We start from the raw sequence: 16,477 nt of genomic DNA on the forward strand, positions 1-16,477 counted from the left end.
GCAGAATGTGGCTTGGCATTGTCTTGCTGAAATAAGCAGGGACGTCTCTGAAAAAGACGTTGCTTGGATGGCAGCATGTGTTGCTCCAAAACCTGGATGTACCTTTCAGCATTGGTGCCATCAGAGATGTGTAAGTTGCCCGTGCCATTGGCACTAACACACCCCCATACCATCACAGATGCTGGCTTTTGAACTTTGCACTGGTAACAATCTGGTCTTTTTCCTCTCGTCCGGAGGACACAACGTCCATGATTTCCAAAAACGATTTGAAACATGGACTCATCAGACCACAGCACACTTTTCCACTTTGCTTCTGTCCATTTCAAATGAACTTGGGCCCAGAGAAGTCGGCGGTGTTTCTGGATGTTGTTGATGTATGGCTTTCGCTTTACATGGTAGAGTTTTAGCTTGCATTTGTAGATGTAGCAACGAATTGTGTTAACTGACCATGGTTTTCTAAAGTGTTCCTGAGCCCATGCGGTAAGATCCTTTACACAATGGCGTCGGTTTTTCATGCAGTGCTGTCTGAAGGATCAAAGGTCATGAGCATTCAATGTTAGTTTTCAGCCATGTAGAAAGTTCTCCAGATTCTGTGAATCTTCTAAACCCCCAAATTCCTTGCAATTGAACGCTGAGAAACATTGTTCTTAAACTGTTGGACTATTTTTTTCATGCAGTTGTTAACAAAGTGGTGATCCTCACCCCATCTTTGTTTGTGAATGGCTGAGCCTTTTGGGGATGCTCCTTTTATACCCAATCATGACACTCACCTGTTTCCAATTAGATGTTATTTGAACATTCATCAACTTTCCCAGTCTTTTGTTGCCCTGTCCCAACTTTTTTGAAATGTGTTGCAGGCATCCATTTCAAAATGAGCAAATATTTGCACAAAAACAATGTTTATCAGTTTGAACATTAAATATATTGTCTTTGTGGTGTATTCAATTGAATATAGGATTTGCAAATCATTGTATTCTGTTTTTATTTATATTTCACAACATCCCAACTTCATTGGAATTGGGGTTGTGCTTGTTGCTTCGGGCAGAGAGGGAAGAAGGAAGTGAGAAACTCCATTCACATGTGTCATGCATGAAGTGTGCACCCACAAACAAAACCAAGTGGAGTGGGTGGGCTGTGATCAAACACACATGGGGTTTGTGACTTGTGATTGGTTAGCCTATGCATTTTTCCACCAATGAAAAAGGAGTCACGTTTCTTTGCACCGCCGTCACTGCTGCAGCAGAGAAGGAAATGATCCTTTTTCCTGCGTGTGGACATAAACGCACAGGAAAAATGACAATATTCATGAAAACACATGGCGTTAAAAAATACTCAGAAATCAAGTTATACTTGGCCTATTAATACAATTTAAAGTGCTATAAAGGTTGAATACACATTCAAAAGGAGTTTGAGTGCAGCAAATTGTGTGCTACGCCTGCTTAATTAGGTCCTGTGACTTTTGACGTGAGGGCGGATCATTCGACTGCAGAGGGCTAAAAGGCTTTTTTTAGTTGGTACAAAGTGAATATCTCATGTTCAAGAATAACAGACCTTTACTTTTGAGTGTTATTCAGGTGGCAACTCATTTAAAATGCAGACATAAAATGTTTAAATTACAATAAGTCACTTTTTTTTTGGTTAAATTCTCTTTTTCAGGCTCCCGATATGAGCAGTTCTGAAGATTTTCCGAGCTTTGGAGCACCAGTGGCAGCGAAGGCCTCTCCCTGGGGACCCAAACGTTTCTAAGATGTGCTGCTACAGACGGGCTGAAAGTTGACCAGATACAATCTCCTCCCACCCCGTCCCCAACACATACACTTAACTTCTTGACCTCTTGACATGGACTGCTGCTGACCCTCAAACTTCAGTCTTGAGACTTCTCCTTTTTCTTTGTACTTCTCCTGGTTTGCCCTTGCAGGTTCATAAAGTGCTCTCAATCACTGTTTGACTTGAGCTTCATATTTGCGGTAATGCTGTCATGAACTCAAGTGAAGGACGGTGGGGTTAAGTCTCGTCTGAAATGTCAGGTGTAATCAACATTTAAATGGCTGTCATCTACATTGTAGTTTAAACTGTTATACCAAAATCAGTGGTGGCAGACATTAAATTATGATTATTTTTTTAATATTACTGAGCTGCCCTAATTGTAGTTGCCTTTACAGGGTGGAGTAAAGGGATTGAGTAACAGCTGATGAAATGTTCCACATGGAGTCAGCTGCGTCTGTACCCAGTGCCTCTCCTGATGTACTCGTAGCTAACTGAAAATTCATTGTTGGCCCTGAAGCACACTGTAGTGGTTGTCTTGTCACAACTTTCCCATTTGCTTGTAACTGTGCTGTGAACATGGTCAAGTAGTGGCATGTACCTTGTAGCCTTATGAAACTGTAAACTCTAATGGGGGGGTTAGCCACTGCAGAATGGCACCCAGTCAAACTGCCAGATACTTGGAGATCGTGCCAGAACCATAATTCCTACGACACTAGGCATAGTGCTCCAACGTATCAACTCTCACACTAATTGTGGAACGTCAACGTTGAAAAGTGAAATGTGCTACAACACATCATACACACATACATCTAGTGCCAACTCTGTGATGTCCTGTTACCCATGCTCCATGTCGGGTCAGTGTCCAGTACCTTTGTCTTCCAGTTGCTATGCAGCTTGTTCTGTTAAACAGCAGTGGCCCTTTTCTTATCAGCCTTACAACTACCTTACAACTAGAATGATACAGACCAGGTAGAAATGATGTTGAGGTGCATTTCAACAGACTGCATGAAGCAATGTTAGTTCCATTCAACAATCTTGGAGCATTCCACATTTTTGATTTGGTCTCATTTTGCTCATGAAGTCATTTATGTCAAACTTAAATCGCCAAGCATCAGCCTACCTTGGTTTATATCCTCCTAGCCTTGAATGAAAGATTATGCAAATAACATAGACGTGAATGGTTATGGATGACACTGGAAAAAGAAAAGTCAATAAAAATGGAAAATCATGATTGAGTTCATCTTTGTCAGAGCAAATGTTTGTTCAACTTGGGAATATGATGTAGTTAGTCCTTGTTGCTTGTCTTGTATTGTGTAGTGGAGACTGACATGTCATCTGTCCAATCTGCTTTGACATTCCAACATGGATTATAACTGCTGCTTCTCCTTCATCTGATGTCTGTGTTAAAACTGTGCCACTGTACATCACTACACTATAGTTGAAATGAAGCCATCGGGATGTTGCTGTCATTGATTTTCAGCTTTAAATCAGGGTTTCAACACAGCCATTTTAACAGCCCCTCAGTTTTCAGCGCTCACCTCAGATGAGTAACCTCTGTAATTGCAAACAAGTTTCTGTACCAAATAGTCTTTTTCTATTTTTTTTTTTTCCTATTATATCAAATATTTATCAGTATTTGATAATAGGAAAAACAGACTTTAATATTTGGTACAAAAACTTTTATTTCATGTAATAGAGGTAGGGGTGGTTGCCAAGTGGTTAATGCACTTGGTGTCAGTGTGGAAGGTTCCCGGTTCGAATTCCACCCCTGCCACATTTCTCCATGTAATGTGGAGTTGGGTCAGGAAGGGCATCCGGCATAAAACTTGTGCCAATTCAACACACAGATCCTAAACACTCAAAATTTACTAAGGCATTCATGCAGAGGAACAAGTACAATGTTCTGGAATGGCCATCTCAGTCCCTAGACCTGAATATTATTGAAAATCTGTGGTGTGATTTTTAGGCGGCTGTCCATGCCCAGAAACCAACAAACCTGACAGAACTGGAGATGTTTTGTAAAGACGAATGGTCCAAAATACCTTCAACCAGAAGCCAGACTCTCATTGGAAGCTATAAGAAGCATTTAGAGCCTGTGATTTCTGCAAAAGGATCTACTAAATATTGATTTTTTTTTTTTTTTTTTTTTTTCTGTTGGGGTGCCCAAATTTATGCACCTGCCTAATTCTGTTTAAAGAATTATTGCACCTGCCTAATTCTGTTTAAAGAATTATTGCACACTTTCTGTAAATCCTATAAACTTCATTTCTCAAATATCAGTTTGTCTGCTATGATATATTTAACTGAAACTGCTGATCCAAACAACCAATCATTTACAAAGGAAAATTATGGAAATCAGGGGTGCCCAAACCTTTACATACAACTGTATAATAAAATTGGAACATTTAACTAGAGTACAAACTAAAACTGATCTTGTTCATTTTTGCTGTTTTTAGTCCATAGCTTTTCCTTGTAGTCCAAATGACTTTTTGAGTCTTCCTCATCAGACAAATGTGATATTCAGTTGTTCAAAATGTGTTTTCAAAAAGTGAGTAAAACTTAAAAAAATCCTTTTAAAATGGCTTTTATTTACAAACACTCAAATGCATTAACACTGCACATTCTATTCCAAATCAAAACATGAGGAAAAAAATGTATCATTTATTTGTTCAAAAAGTGAATAAAAAGACATAGGCTATTCAAACAACAAAAAAAAAAACTGCATTTTTCTTTGTGACCTTTATAGTACCATATCACCCCAATAGAGCGCTTCGCTCTCAGACTGCAGGCTTACTTGTAGTTCCTAGGGTTTGTAAGAGTACAACCCCTGGCAAAAATTATGGAATCACCGGCCTCGGAGGATGTTCATTCAGTTTAATTTTGTAGAAAAAAAGATCACAGACATGACACAAAACTAAAGTGATTACAAATGGCAACTTTCTGGCTTCAAGAAACACTATAAGAAATCAAGAAAAGATTGTGGCAGTCAGTAACGGTTACTTTTTTAGACCAAGCAGAGGAAAAAAATATGGAATCACTCAATTCTGAGGAAAAAGTTATGGAATCACCCTGTAAATTTTCATCCCCAAAACTAACACCTGCATCAAATCAGATCTGCTCGTTAGTCTGCATCTAAAAAGGAGTGAACACACCTTGGAGAGCTGTTGTACCAAGTGGACTGACATGAATCATGGCTCCAACACGAGAGATGTCAACTGAAACAAAGGAGAGGATTATCAAACTCTTAAAAGATAGTAAATCATCATGCAATGTTGCAAAAGATGTTGGTTGTTCAGTCAGCTGTGTCTAAACTCTGGACCAAATACAAACATGGGAAGGTTGTTAAAGGCAAACATACTGGTAGACCAAGGAAGACATCAAAGCGTCAAGACAGAAAACTTAAAGCAATATGTCTCAAAAATCGAAAAATGTACAACAAAACAAATGAACGAATGGGAGGAAACTGGAGTCAACGTCTCTGACCGAACTGTAAGAAACCGCCTAAAGAAAATGGGATTTACATACAGAAAAGCTAAACAAAAGGCATCATTAACACCTAAACAGAAAAAAACAAGGTTACAATGGGCTAAGGAAAAGCAATTGTGGACTGTGGATGACTGGATGAAAGTCATATTCAGTGATGAATCTCGAATCTGCATTGGGCAAGGTGATGATGCTGGAACTTTTGTTTGGTGCCTTTCCAATGAGATTTATAAAGATGACTGCCTGAAGAGAACATGTAAATTTCCACAGTCATTGATGATATGGGGCTGCATGTCAGGTAAAGGCACTGGGTAGATGGCTGTCATTACATCATCAATAAATGCACAAGTTTATGTTGATATTTTGGACAATTGAAAGGATGTTTGGGGATGATGAAATCATTTTTCAAGATGATAATGCATCTTGCCATAGAGCAAAAACTGCAAAAACATTCCTTGCAAAAAGACACATAGGGTCAATGTCAATGAGCAGATCTGATTTGATGCAGGTGTTAATTTGGGGGATGAAAATTTACAGGGTGATTCCATAATTTTTTCCTCAGAATTGAGTGATTCCATATTTTTTTCCTCTGCTTGGTCTAAAAAAGTAACCGTTACTGACTGCCACAATCTTTTTTTCTTGATTTCTTATAGTGTTTCTTAAAGCCAGAAAGTTGCCATTTGAAATTACTTTAGTTTTGTGTCATGTCTGTGATCTGCTTTTTTTCTACAAAATTAAACAACTGAATGAACATCCTCTGAGGCCGGTGATTCCATAATTTTTGCCAGGGGTTGTAGAATGGGAGGCAGAGCCTTCAGCTTTCAGGCTCCTCTCCTGTGGAACCAGCTCCCAATTCAGATCAGGGAGACAGACACCCTCTCTACTTTTAAGATTAGGCTTAAAACTTTCCTTTTTGCTAAAGCTTATAGTTAGGGCTGGATCAGGTGACCCTGAACCATCCCTTAGTAATACTGCTATAGACTTAGACTGCTGGGGGGGTTCCCATGATGCACTGAGTGTTTCTTTCTCTTTTTGCTCTGTATGCACCACTCTGCATTTAATCATTAGTGATTGATCTCTGCTCCCCTCCACAGCATGTCTTTTTCCTGGTTCTCTCTCTCAGCCCCAACCAGTCCCAGCAGAAGACTACCCCTCCCTGAGCCTGGTTCTGCTGGAGGTTTCTTCCTGTTAAAAGGGAGTTTTTCCTTCCCACTGTCGCCAAGTGCTTGCTCACAGGGGGTTGTTTTGACCGTTGGGGTTTTTACGTAATTATTGTATGGCCTTGCCTTACAATATAAAGCGCCTTGGCGCAACTGTTTGTTGTTATTTGGCGCTATATAAATAAAATTGATTGATTTATTCCACTCTTACGGGTCAATGTTATTTAAGGACAACAGCAGTAAATGTTGCACATGCTGGTTGTGGTGTATTTCTTGCTGAAAATCTGAGTAAAATGGGTCCTTCCAGACACTGTTCAGAAGAACGTACTTAAAGTTGATTGGAAAGGGGAAAACATAAAGAAGCACAGAAAATGTTAGGCTGCTCAGCTTAAATGATCTCAAATGCTTTAAAACCACAACAAAACCAGAAAGGCGTGGAAGAAAACAAAACTAGATCTATCAAAGAAAAGTCAGCCTGGCAAAGATTCAGCCAGTGATCAACTCCAGGGGATCAAAGAAGGTCTGAGGTTACCTGTGAGCACTATAACAATTAGAAGATGCCTATGTGAAGCCAAGCTATGGGCAAGAAGCTACTGCAAAGTTCCAGGTTTTTTTGTTTTGTTTTGTTTTGTTGTTTTTTTTGTGGGGCGGGGGGGGGGGGGGGGGGGGGGGGGTGATGATGATGTGAAGATGTTACTGTTTGCCAAAGAACACATTGACTAGCCTAAAGAGAAATGGCACATTTTGTGGACTGATGAAGGCAAGACTCTTTTTGAAGCATGGTGTAGCAAGCATGATACGGGGGATGGATCTCATACTGTGGTCTCTGGCCTATTTATCACATAATGGGGATCATGGATCAGATTAAATGCATCAAAACACGTGATGTCATGCTGCCTTATGTCAAAGAGGGAATGCCTTGAAATGGGTGTTTCAATACGACGACCTCAAACACAACAGCAAGTAAGCAGCATCTTGTTTCCAGACCAACAAGCTTAACATTACAGAGTGGTCTGCCCAATACCCGGACCTTAACCCAATAAAAAAACTTGTGGGGTGACATAAAAAAAAAAGCTGTTTGACGCAAAACCAAGAAATGCAGAGGAACTGTGGAATGTAGTCCAAATGTCCTGGGTTGGAACACCTGTTCACAGGTGCCAGAAATTGGTCGACTCCATGCAACATAGATGTGAAGCAGTTCTCAGAATCAGTGGTTATACAACTATTAGTTCAGAGAGTCACAGGAAAGACAAATCTTCAACCATTTTTTTATAAAGTAAATGAGTTTGTAAAGAAAAATAGAGACATTGCTATTTTGTTGAACAGCCTAATACTCCTTTTTTCCCACTTTGTGTAATGTAATACATTTGACAGATTTTTTTTTCTTGATGTATTAATTTGGAACAGAATGCTCTGCGTTCCCAATGCGTTTGCGGGTGATTCTTTAACTACAGGCACTATTGGCCTTGTAAATGTAATTTCCACCACACCATTGCCTTACAATATAAAGCGCCTTGGGGCAACTGTTTGTTGTGATTTGGCGCTATATACATGTGCTCTGATGTCACTGTTTATCTCCATAGAAACTACCCAAACAATCTCTCATACAAACTGTTTAAAGGGACATTACAGTGTTGTGGTGGAAATTACGGCAATAGTGTGGGACAACTACATTTTGTTTAAAAAAATCACAACAGTTGTATGACATTGAATACCCCAATTATGTTTTGATTATTTTACTGATATTTTATTCAGAGATATTTTAAAATATTAGAAAAAATGTTTCTTTACCATTCATTTTTATCATTGAAGATCAAAAGTCAGAGTGTGGGACAAGCACAAAACGGCAATATTTGCATATAATGATGCTGAAAAAAGGTGAAAAAGTCATCATAGACTACTAGAACAAATTTCTTAACACACTTTCATTGTAAAGATAACTATAAAAGTGTGAAATTTCCCCTTTTTTCTGTTTTTCATACAATATGATCAAAGGACATAAGTGCCCGTAATCTAAAAATCACCCTTGCATGTATGAAAATAACAGGAATTTGAGCTTTATTTACTTTTCCCAACACACTGCTGTTAATTAGAACACAACTGTGTTTATCAATGATTACAGCATTTTTCAGTGTTGACCCCTGTGTGACCCCTACCTGCCTATAGTCACCACTCTGGGATGACCACATACAGGTTTGTCAGCCATGGAAAACTGAGGCTGGATTGTGTAGTTTAGTCTTCTTGTAAGCGGTAATGATGAGGTCAAAATTGGCTTCTAGCTCATGCCCCCAGTTGTACGATGACAGTTTCTTGCAAAATTCTTTAGCCACTGGATGTCAATGACGCAATGATAAGGGATGCCATGAACCTCGATAAGGGTCTATTGGTGGCCATTTTGGACGTCATTTTGAATCTTAAACCCATGAATGAATTTAGTTTAGGCACAAATGAATTTGCTGTGACTTGCAATGGTCTTCACGTTGACGCTCTGTGATATTTAAGTTGTTTATATGTTGTTTAAAGGTGTTTTAGTGAAAAACCCTAAACCGGTGGCCATCTTGGATGCCATCTTGGATAACTGGCTTGAGGCCGGTTTTTATTTTTGGGAACATCCTGATTGTGTTTTGGGGTCATCTAATGCTGCGTTTACACATAACGATGACAAGTCACGAGTGCCATGAAGTACACATTCTTGGCTGTTGATCAAGAATGTGATGATTCGGGGCAGAGACGTCAGGTGTCCTCAGGAACTGCTGCAACCTGTTACCACACGCTACGATTAATGGCACATGTTGCTGGAGAATTATCAGGAACCATTACGCACGGTCAAGAATAATGTTTCGCATTGTTGCGCGCTATTGCGCATAACAGCACATCGTTAAGTTCTGTCACATTGTGAACGAGGTGAATTGTCTCCACACACACCCATATTCATCCAACCGAATTCAGATCACTCCAGTTTTTCAGAAGAACTTGGTGGCTGCACGTGTAGTTGGGCTCTGTGCCATGGAGTGGCGCAGAGAGGAGGAGGAGACGGACAGAGTCAGACGTGTGGCTTCATGCGGCTCTCGTCTCGTGCATTTTCCCAAACATGCAGCAGATGAAACACCTGCAGGAGCGTCCTGAGGAGCTTCAGCAGGAACTGTGGAACGACACTTGGCTGACTTTCGCGTCACTGTTCCTCTTCGGCATACTGCATCAAACTGAACGCTGTGGAGCCGAGTTTACTTGTGCGCACGTGACAGAAAACTGATTCATCGTGGCGCGCCGTGAAATGTGACGCCGCGTTACAAGTCGTGTCAAAACTTGACAGTTTCCGTGTCACTTCGTAATAACGCGTGACAGTTTGGGCTCCAAGAACCATCACAGGAACCACTACGAACGTTGTCACGTTCTATTAAGGATCAATACTCATCAAGACGGATCAACACGCTCAGTTGCGACCTCCACGACGTGAGATGAAATGAGGGTGGTGTGTGACATTCGTGGAAGATTTTTTGACAGGTAAAAACATGCTCCACGAATATCAAGAATATCACGCACCAACACGTGCTATTAAGAAACCTATTCAGATGCATTAAGTCACATTAAGAATGTCAGGAATGTGTCACGAATGACAGAAAAATGACATTCGTAACGCGTCTTGCTCATGTGTTAAAGCACCTTAAGGAACCTAAAAAAGTTGGTTTAGTCCTGGGGGGTGGGGGTGGGTGGGGTGCAAAGGTAGTGGTCGTAGGTCCCCTAGTATGGATATTGAGAAGGTTTGAAGCTGAGTTTTCACTCGTGTATTCCACACCCCTTTCAGTCGGTTCCACCACTCTTTGCCATTTTGTGACCAAAAGTCTGAAACTAAAAAAAAAAAATACAATCTGAAAGTGAGATGTGGAAAAATAAGCTTTGATTCAAAAGAATTACAGAATTGAGTCAGTTATATTTAAAATAACCTTTGCCTAAGTTTATCCATCCATCCACGCCACTAAAGGTTCATGGGGAGCTGGAGCCTATCCCAGCAGTCCTAGGGCATGAGGCAGGGTACACCCTGGAAAGGATGCCAGACTGTTGCAGAACCACATATACAACCCCTGGCAATAATTATGGAATCACCGGCCTCGGAGGATGTTCATTCAATATTTTAATTTTGTAGAAATAAAGCAGATCACAGACATGACACAAAACTAAAGTCATTTCAAATGGCAACTTTCTGGCTTTAAGAAACGCTATAAGAAATCAAGAAAAAAAATTGTGGCAGTCAGTAACGGTTACTTTTTTAGACCAAGCAGAGGAAAAAAATATGGAATCACTCAATTCTGAGGAATAAATTATGGAATAATCCTGTAAATTTTCATCCCCAAAACTAACACCTGCATCAAATCAGATCTGCTCGTTAGTCTGCATCTAAAAAGGAGTGATCACACCTTGGAGAGCTGTTGCACCAAGTGGACTGACATGAATCATGGCTCCAACACGAGAGATGTAAATTGAAACAAAGGAGAGGATTATCAAACTCTTAAAAGAGGGTAAATCATCACGCAATGTTGCAAAAGATGTTGGTTGTTCACAGTCAAAAACTCTGGACCAAATACAAACAACATGGGAAGGTTGTTAAAGGCAAACATATTGGTAGACCAAGTAAGACATCAAAGCGTCAAGACAGAAAATTTAAAGCAATATGTCTCAAAAATCGAAAATGCACAAAACAAATGAGGAACGAATGGGAGGAAACTGGAGTCAACGTCTGTGACTGAACTGTAAGAAACAGCCTAAAGGAAATGGGATTTACATACATAAAAGCTAAACGAAAGCCATCATTAACACCTAAACAGAAAAAAACATGGTTACAATGGGCTAAGGAAAAGCAATCGTGGACTGTGGATGACTGGATGAAAGTCATATTCAGTGATGAATCTCGAATCTGCATCGGGCAAGGTGATGATGCTGGAACTTTTGTTTGGTGCCGTTCCAATGAGATTTATAAAGATGACTGCCTGAAGAGAACATGTAAATTTCCACAGTCATTGATGATATGGGGCTGCATGTCAGGTAAAGGCACTGGGGAGATGGCTGTCATTACATCATCAATAAATGCACAAGTTTACGTTGATATTTTGGACACTTTTCTTATCCCATCAATTGAAAGGATGTTTGGGGATGATGAAATCATTTGTCAAGATGATAATGCATCTTGCCATAGAGCAAAAACTGTGAAAACATTCCTTGCAAAAAGACACATAGGGTCAATGTCATGGCCTGCAAATAGTCCGGATCTTAATCCAATTGAAAATCTTTGGTGGAAGTTGAAGAAAATGGTCCATGACAAGGCTCCAACCTGCAAAGCTGATCTGGCAACAGCAATCAGAGAAAGTTGGAGCCAGATTGATGAAGAGTACTGTTTGTCACTCATTAAGTCCATGCCTCAGAGACTGCAAGATGTTATAAAAGCCAGAGGTGGTGCAACAAAATACTAGTGATGTGTTGGAGCGTTCTTTTGTTTTTCATGATTCCATAATTTTTTCCTCAGAATTGAGTGAGTCCATATTTTTTTCCCCTCTGCTTGGTCTAAAAAAGTAACCGTTACTGACTGCCACAATTTTTTTTCCTGATTTCTTATAGTGTTTCTTAAAGCCAGAAAGTTGCCATTTGAAATGACTTTCGTTTTGTGTCATGTCTGTGATCTGCTTTTTTTCTACAAAATTAAACAACTGAATGAACATCCTCCGAGGCTGGTGATTCCATAATTTTTGCCAGGGGTTGTAGACAAAACACACACACACACACCTATGGTTAACTTAAAGTTTTCAATCCACGTAGATGTCTTTGGACGTGGGAGGAAGCCGGAGTGAACCTATGCAAACACAGCGAGAACATGCAAACTCCACACAGTAAGGGTGGAAAGTGATGACATTAACTTCTTGCTGTGAGGCAACTGTGCTAACCACTAAGCCACCATGCCGCCTGTCTACAATTTATTTTGAATAAATTTAGTTTTTCCACATTTGTTAAAGTTTATCTTTGCAGATTACCTCTGACACACCACGTTAAATGCCATCTTTCCCCTTTCTGCTTGATTCAGGCCATAGTCATTGGGGACTGTCACATCAATGATTTTGGCTGTTTTCTCTTGCTTGTTCCAGATGACAACATCAGGTTGGATTGGTGCTGGCTCATGTTCCCATATACGTTTTCTTCGACTTCCATCTCCAGTTCCTTGCATACTTTCCAGTGGAGATATTGACACATCTTGTTGTGTCGGGGTGTATAATGTCCGTCTGCCATAAGGATCTGGCATGCTATGTCATCAGCTCGTTATATTTTCTGTCAAACTCACTGTGCAGAGCACGAAGCAGTTTGTGGCACATTTACAATACACAACTGTGCAAACGAGTGTTTGCAAGCGACAGCATCGTGGGTGTGGTCAGGGAGGGCCTGTGCTGCTCTTCCTGCTGGATGTGCAGGTTTTTCTGGTAGTCATGGTTTCTATGAGTCACCACTTCTTATTGCATTCCTTCATCAGGAGTGTTTGTATCCAGTTGGTCTGTTTTGTTCATGTGCAGCTGTAGTCCGTCACGTGTGGGAGCACGTCACCACCACAGGTCCTGGATGACAACCACCCAGACAGACAACTGTTCCATCCCCACCTCTCCTATGTACAGTAGTGTTCAGAATTATAGTAGTGCTATGTGACTAAAAAGATGAATCCAGGTTTTGAGCCCGCTTTCTGTGATGGGCTAAGAAAATCAAACCGTGCTCCACCTGTGCAGTGAGAGAACAGGAAATGTGCTGAATGTGTGATAATCCAAAATCAGGCACATGACAAATAAGTTGTTAAACAAAGGATGTTAATCATTGCAACAAATTGCACCAACTTAATGTGTTGTTTGGCCTGTAGAAGCAAGCATTAGTGTGTGACTTGTCACAGACTCAGGAGCCCTCCAGAGGCCACAGAATGAAAGACTACAGAGACACAGAACCTGCACAGCCTTTCACACCATTCACAGCACAGATTGCAGTACAGTGTGTGACATATACTTTAGTAGTTTTTTTTTGTCATTAATTTAATGCAAGAAATTAAGATATTACTCAGCTCCACTGCTCCCACTGTGCACATCACGTGCTGTGAACAGATCATTAAAATAGCTTCATGAATGACCGTCATCATAATAAATGAGGCTGCATTCTTAGTCATGTCCCAGTGGAGCTCATGTCAGTATATACACTTACCATTTCAATAAATAAAGAATTTTCACAGATTGTGCTGTGGTCTGTCTGTGCCCTGTCATAAAAATGCAATATTTTCCCCACCGGATTCATCACTTTATGCAGGTTTTGTGGAAAAGATAAAGCGTGGACGGGCATGTTGCTTCCTGCACAATGTGAAGGACCACACAGCTCCTCAGTTATGTTTGATGCAAACTATGTTGGTCATGCATGAGTGGACCTTTGTATGACCATGACAATGCTATGCCCCCCCCCCCCCCCCACACACACACACAAAAACAAGTGCTGTCAGCATGTCTGGAAATATGAAAGTATAATGCATTCACCTGACAAAAGGAAAAGAAAAAAATTCTAATGTATTCATTGTTTTCCCTGAAATAATAAATGTTATTCCAGTCCTGGGTTTAGATCCAACCCGGTGTCGCCCCCCCCCCCCCTAAAAATTGGTCCGCCCTGCCTTCACTGCATGTCATTTGGGACCGCATCAGCTCATCTGAGTCTGACTCTCTGAGTCTGACTCTCTACACCCAAAGCGTTCAAAGGGAACAATGTTATTATTAACCATCTGATGACAAAGTAAAACCTTTTAAATCATTCTAAAGCTTTTTTTTTAGCAGAAATGAGGCAATTTTAAGCAGAAAACGAGGCGACAATTGCAGAATTGCTACTGATGCTCTGAAATGACGTAGGCGCAGCAGCGCGTCCGACTCAGACGTGCTGCTGCGCTCTGATCGCTTCCTCCATCTTTTATTATGAAATAATGTTGAATTTATGTAGAAATGATTGTTGTACAAAAGCTTCACATATCTGTCGCTGAGATAGATGATGACTGAAGTGTAGTTTTAAGCAGAAACAAGGTGATAATCGGTGCACCGCTGCTGACGCTCAGAAATGACGCTGTGGTCTGAAATGACGCATGCGCTGTGATGGCAGGGCAGACCGTTTGGTCGGTGACACTGGTCCTCTGTGTGGCGTTTGCATGTTCTCTTATTTGGACATGTAGGTTAGGTGAATTGGTAATTTGAAACTGACCGTATGTATTTTTTTGTCGGCCACGTGACAGACTCACCGCCTGTCTGGGGCGTACCGCGCCTCTCGCCCAGTGATTGCTGGAATAGGCTTCAACCACAAGTCAAGTCTGGGACCATGCTCTGGTGCTGTGCTTCACTGCATGCATGACACCATGGAACTGCTTGGGTCCTGGATGGCAACCACCCAGGAAAACAACCAGTCTGTTCCCACATTTCTAAAATAACCAACTGTCTGCCACAGCCAGGTGAAACGTGGGCCTCCTGTTGACCTTCTTCAGCTACTGGGGTCCTCAACATTTAGGCACTTGTGTGTTGGATCATACACATAGAAATGCACCACATGGCCAAAATGTTGAAGCTGATGCTCCCTCACAATGCAAGTGATACTTCACATCTTAGTCTCTCTTAGTAACCACTTGTTTGATACTAAGTTATTCCAGTGTTATCCAAGGATCCTTCGAAGAGATGTTGTACCAAACACATCCAGTGGTCACCTTAGATCACTGGTTAACGTCCAAGTCTCACAACCATACTGCATTACAGGATGCACCAGGGCCATAGAGACTTGGACCTTCATTCACCTGCAAAGATATCGTCATCACCAAACACCTCTATCCAGCAACCTCAGGACTCCTTAAGATCTCCCCAGGCACCTCTCAATCTCAAAGTCAGAAGACCTAAAGACATGTATGTCACTGCTGAGATAAGTGAATGTCCCATACAGATACACTTCTGATGGCTGAGTCCAGGAAGTAATTAAAAGCCTGAATCTTAGTCTTGAACCAGGACCATCTCAAACCCAGAAACTCCGATTCCTCACTCAACTTCTCAAGTGCTGCAATAAGGGTATCTATTGATTCTGCAAAGATCACAGTATTGTCCACAAACCTTTCCTTGCCAACAAAAGCACCCAAGTCACTAGTTTTCACAACATTACAAAACACCCAGCAAATGCAAGCACTGAACAGTGTAGGAGAAGGCGACTATAAATGCGTTTTTGGAGGAAAAACACCTTGTAATGAGTTTAAATCAACCTTTATCGTATTAAAAGATAACTAAACAATATTTTTCTCTGTGATTTTGTTTCTTTCGGCTACTGGCATTTTATGAAATACTCTAAAACAATTTTATGCTCAAAATTATTATTTTCCCGAAAACTTTCAGTATGCATCCTTATATGTCTGACACATGTAAGGCTATTCTCATACAGCCATAGTTGCTCCATGGCAAAATAAAAAATCTGCCAGTGCCACTGTAGATGTATCCTTGGTCTTGCCTAATAGGTCTTTTGGTGCTCTTGCTCTCCATTGTATTCAAAAATCAACTTGAAAGATGTCCAAAAAGGAATGACGTAAATTATTCAACTCATGTTTTGAAAAATCAAATAATAAAGAGTAAAGATTTCAGGTTGAATACCCTGAGTGACTACTGTGGTTTGGTCTGACTGTGTCAATGTCAGTGATGCTGCGATGCTAGTATGATGTGTGATCTGCCTGGAGATGAAAAATATGGTATCTTGTTTGTGGTATTGACAAAATGTTCAGAAAATGCTGGTTAAACACAGCCATGTGACTTACAAAGATACAAACAATATGCAGTGCATCTGGAAAGTATTCACAGCACTTCACATTTTGTTACGTTACAGCCTTATTCCAAAATGGTGTAAATTCACTTTTACCCTCAACATTCTAGTCGCAATACCCCATAATGACAAAATGAAAAACTTTTTTTTGCAAATTTCCAACCCCAATTCCAATGAAGTTGGGATGTTGTGTAAAATGTAAATAAAAACAGAATACAATGATTTGCAAATCCTCTTCA

At 40.6% G+C, this 16,477-nt stretch overlaps 1 protein-coding gene and 1 long non-coding RNA gene across 3 annotated transcripts in view; one reads left to right on the forward strand and one right to left on the reverse strand.

Moving 5' to 3' along the window:
- hdlbpa (high density lipoprotein binding protein a) overlaps positions 1-2,998 on the forward strand; it is a 60,379-nt gene extending 57,381 nt beyond the window's left edge. For both annotated transcript variants that reach the window (XM_034180695.1, XM_034180696.1), the window contains exon 28: positions 1,657-2,998. In XM_034180695.1, the coding sequence (XP_034036586.1) occupies positions 1,657-1,746 (90 nt within the window). In that variant the 3' untranslated portion in view covers positions 1,747-2,998. The remainder of the gene's footprint in view (positions 1-1,656) is intronic.
- Positions 2,909-16,255, reverse strand: LOC117519356. The gene is made up of 3 exons (XR_004563256.1): positions 16,242-16,255; positions 14,909-14,914; positions 2,909-3,034 (listed from the first exon to the last, which is right to left on the reverse strand). It is a non-coding gene; the product is annotated as an uncharacterized LOC117519356 (long non-coding RNA).
- Between the last annotated feature and the right edge of the window lie 222 nt (positions 16,256-16,477).

Source organism: Thalassophryne amazonica, chromosome 10, assembly GCF_902500255.1.
Source record: "Thalassophryne amazonica chromosome 10, fThaAma1.1, whole genome shotgun sequence".
Classification (NCBI taxonomy): Eukaryota; Metazoa; Chordata; class Actinopteri; order Batrachoidiformes; family Batrachoididae; genus Thalassophryne; species Thalassophryne amazonica.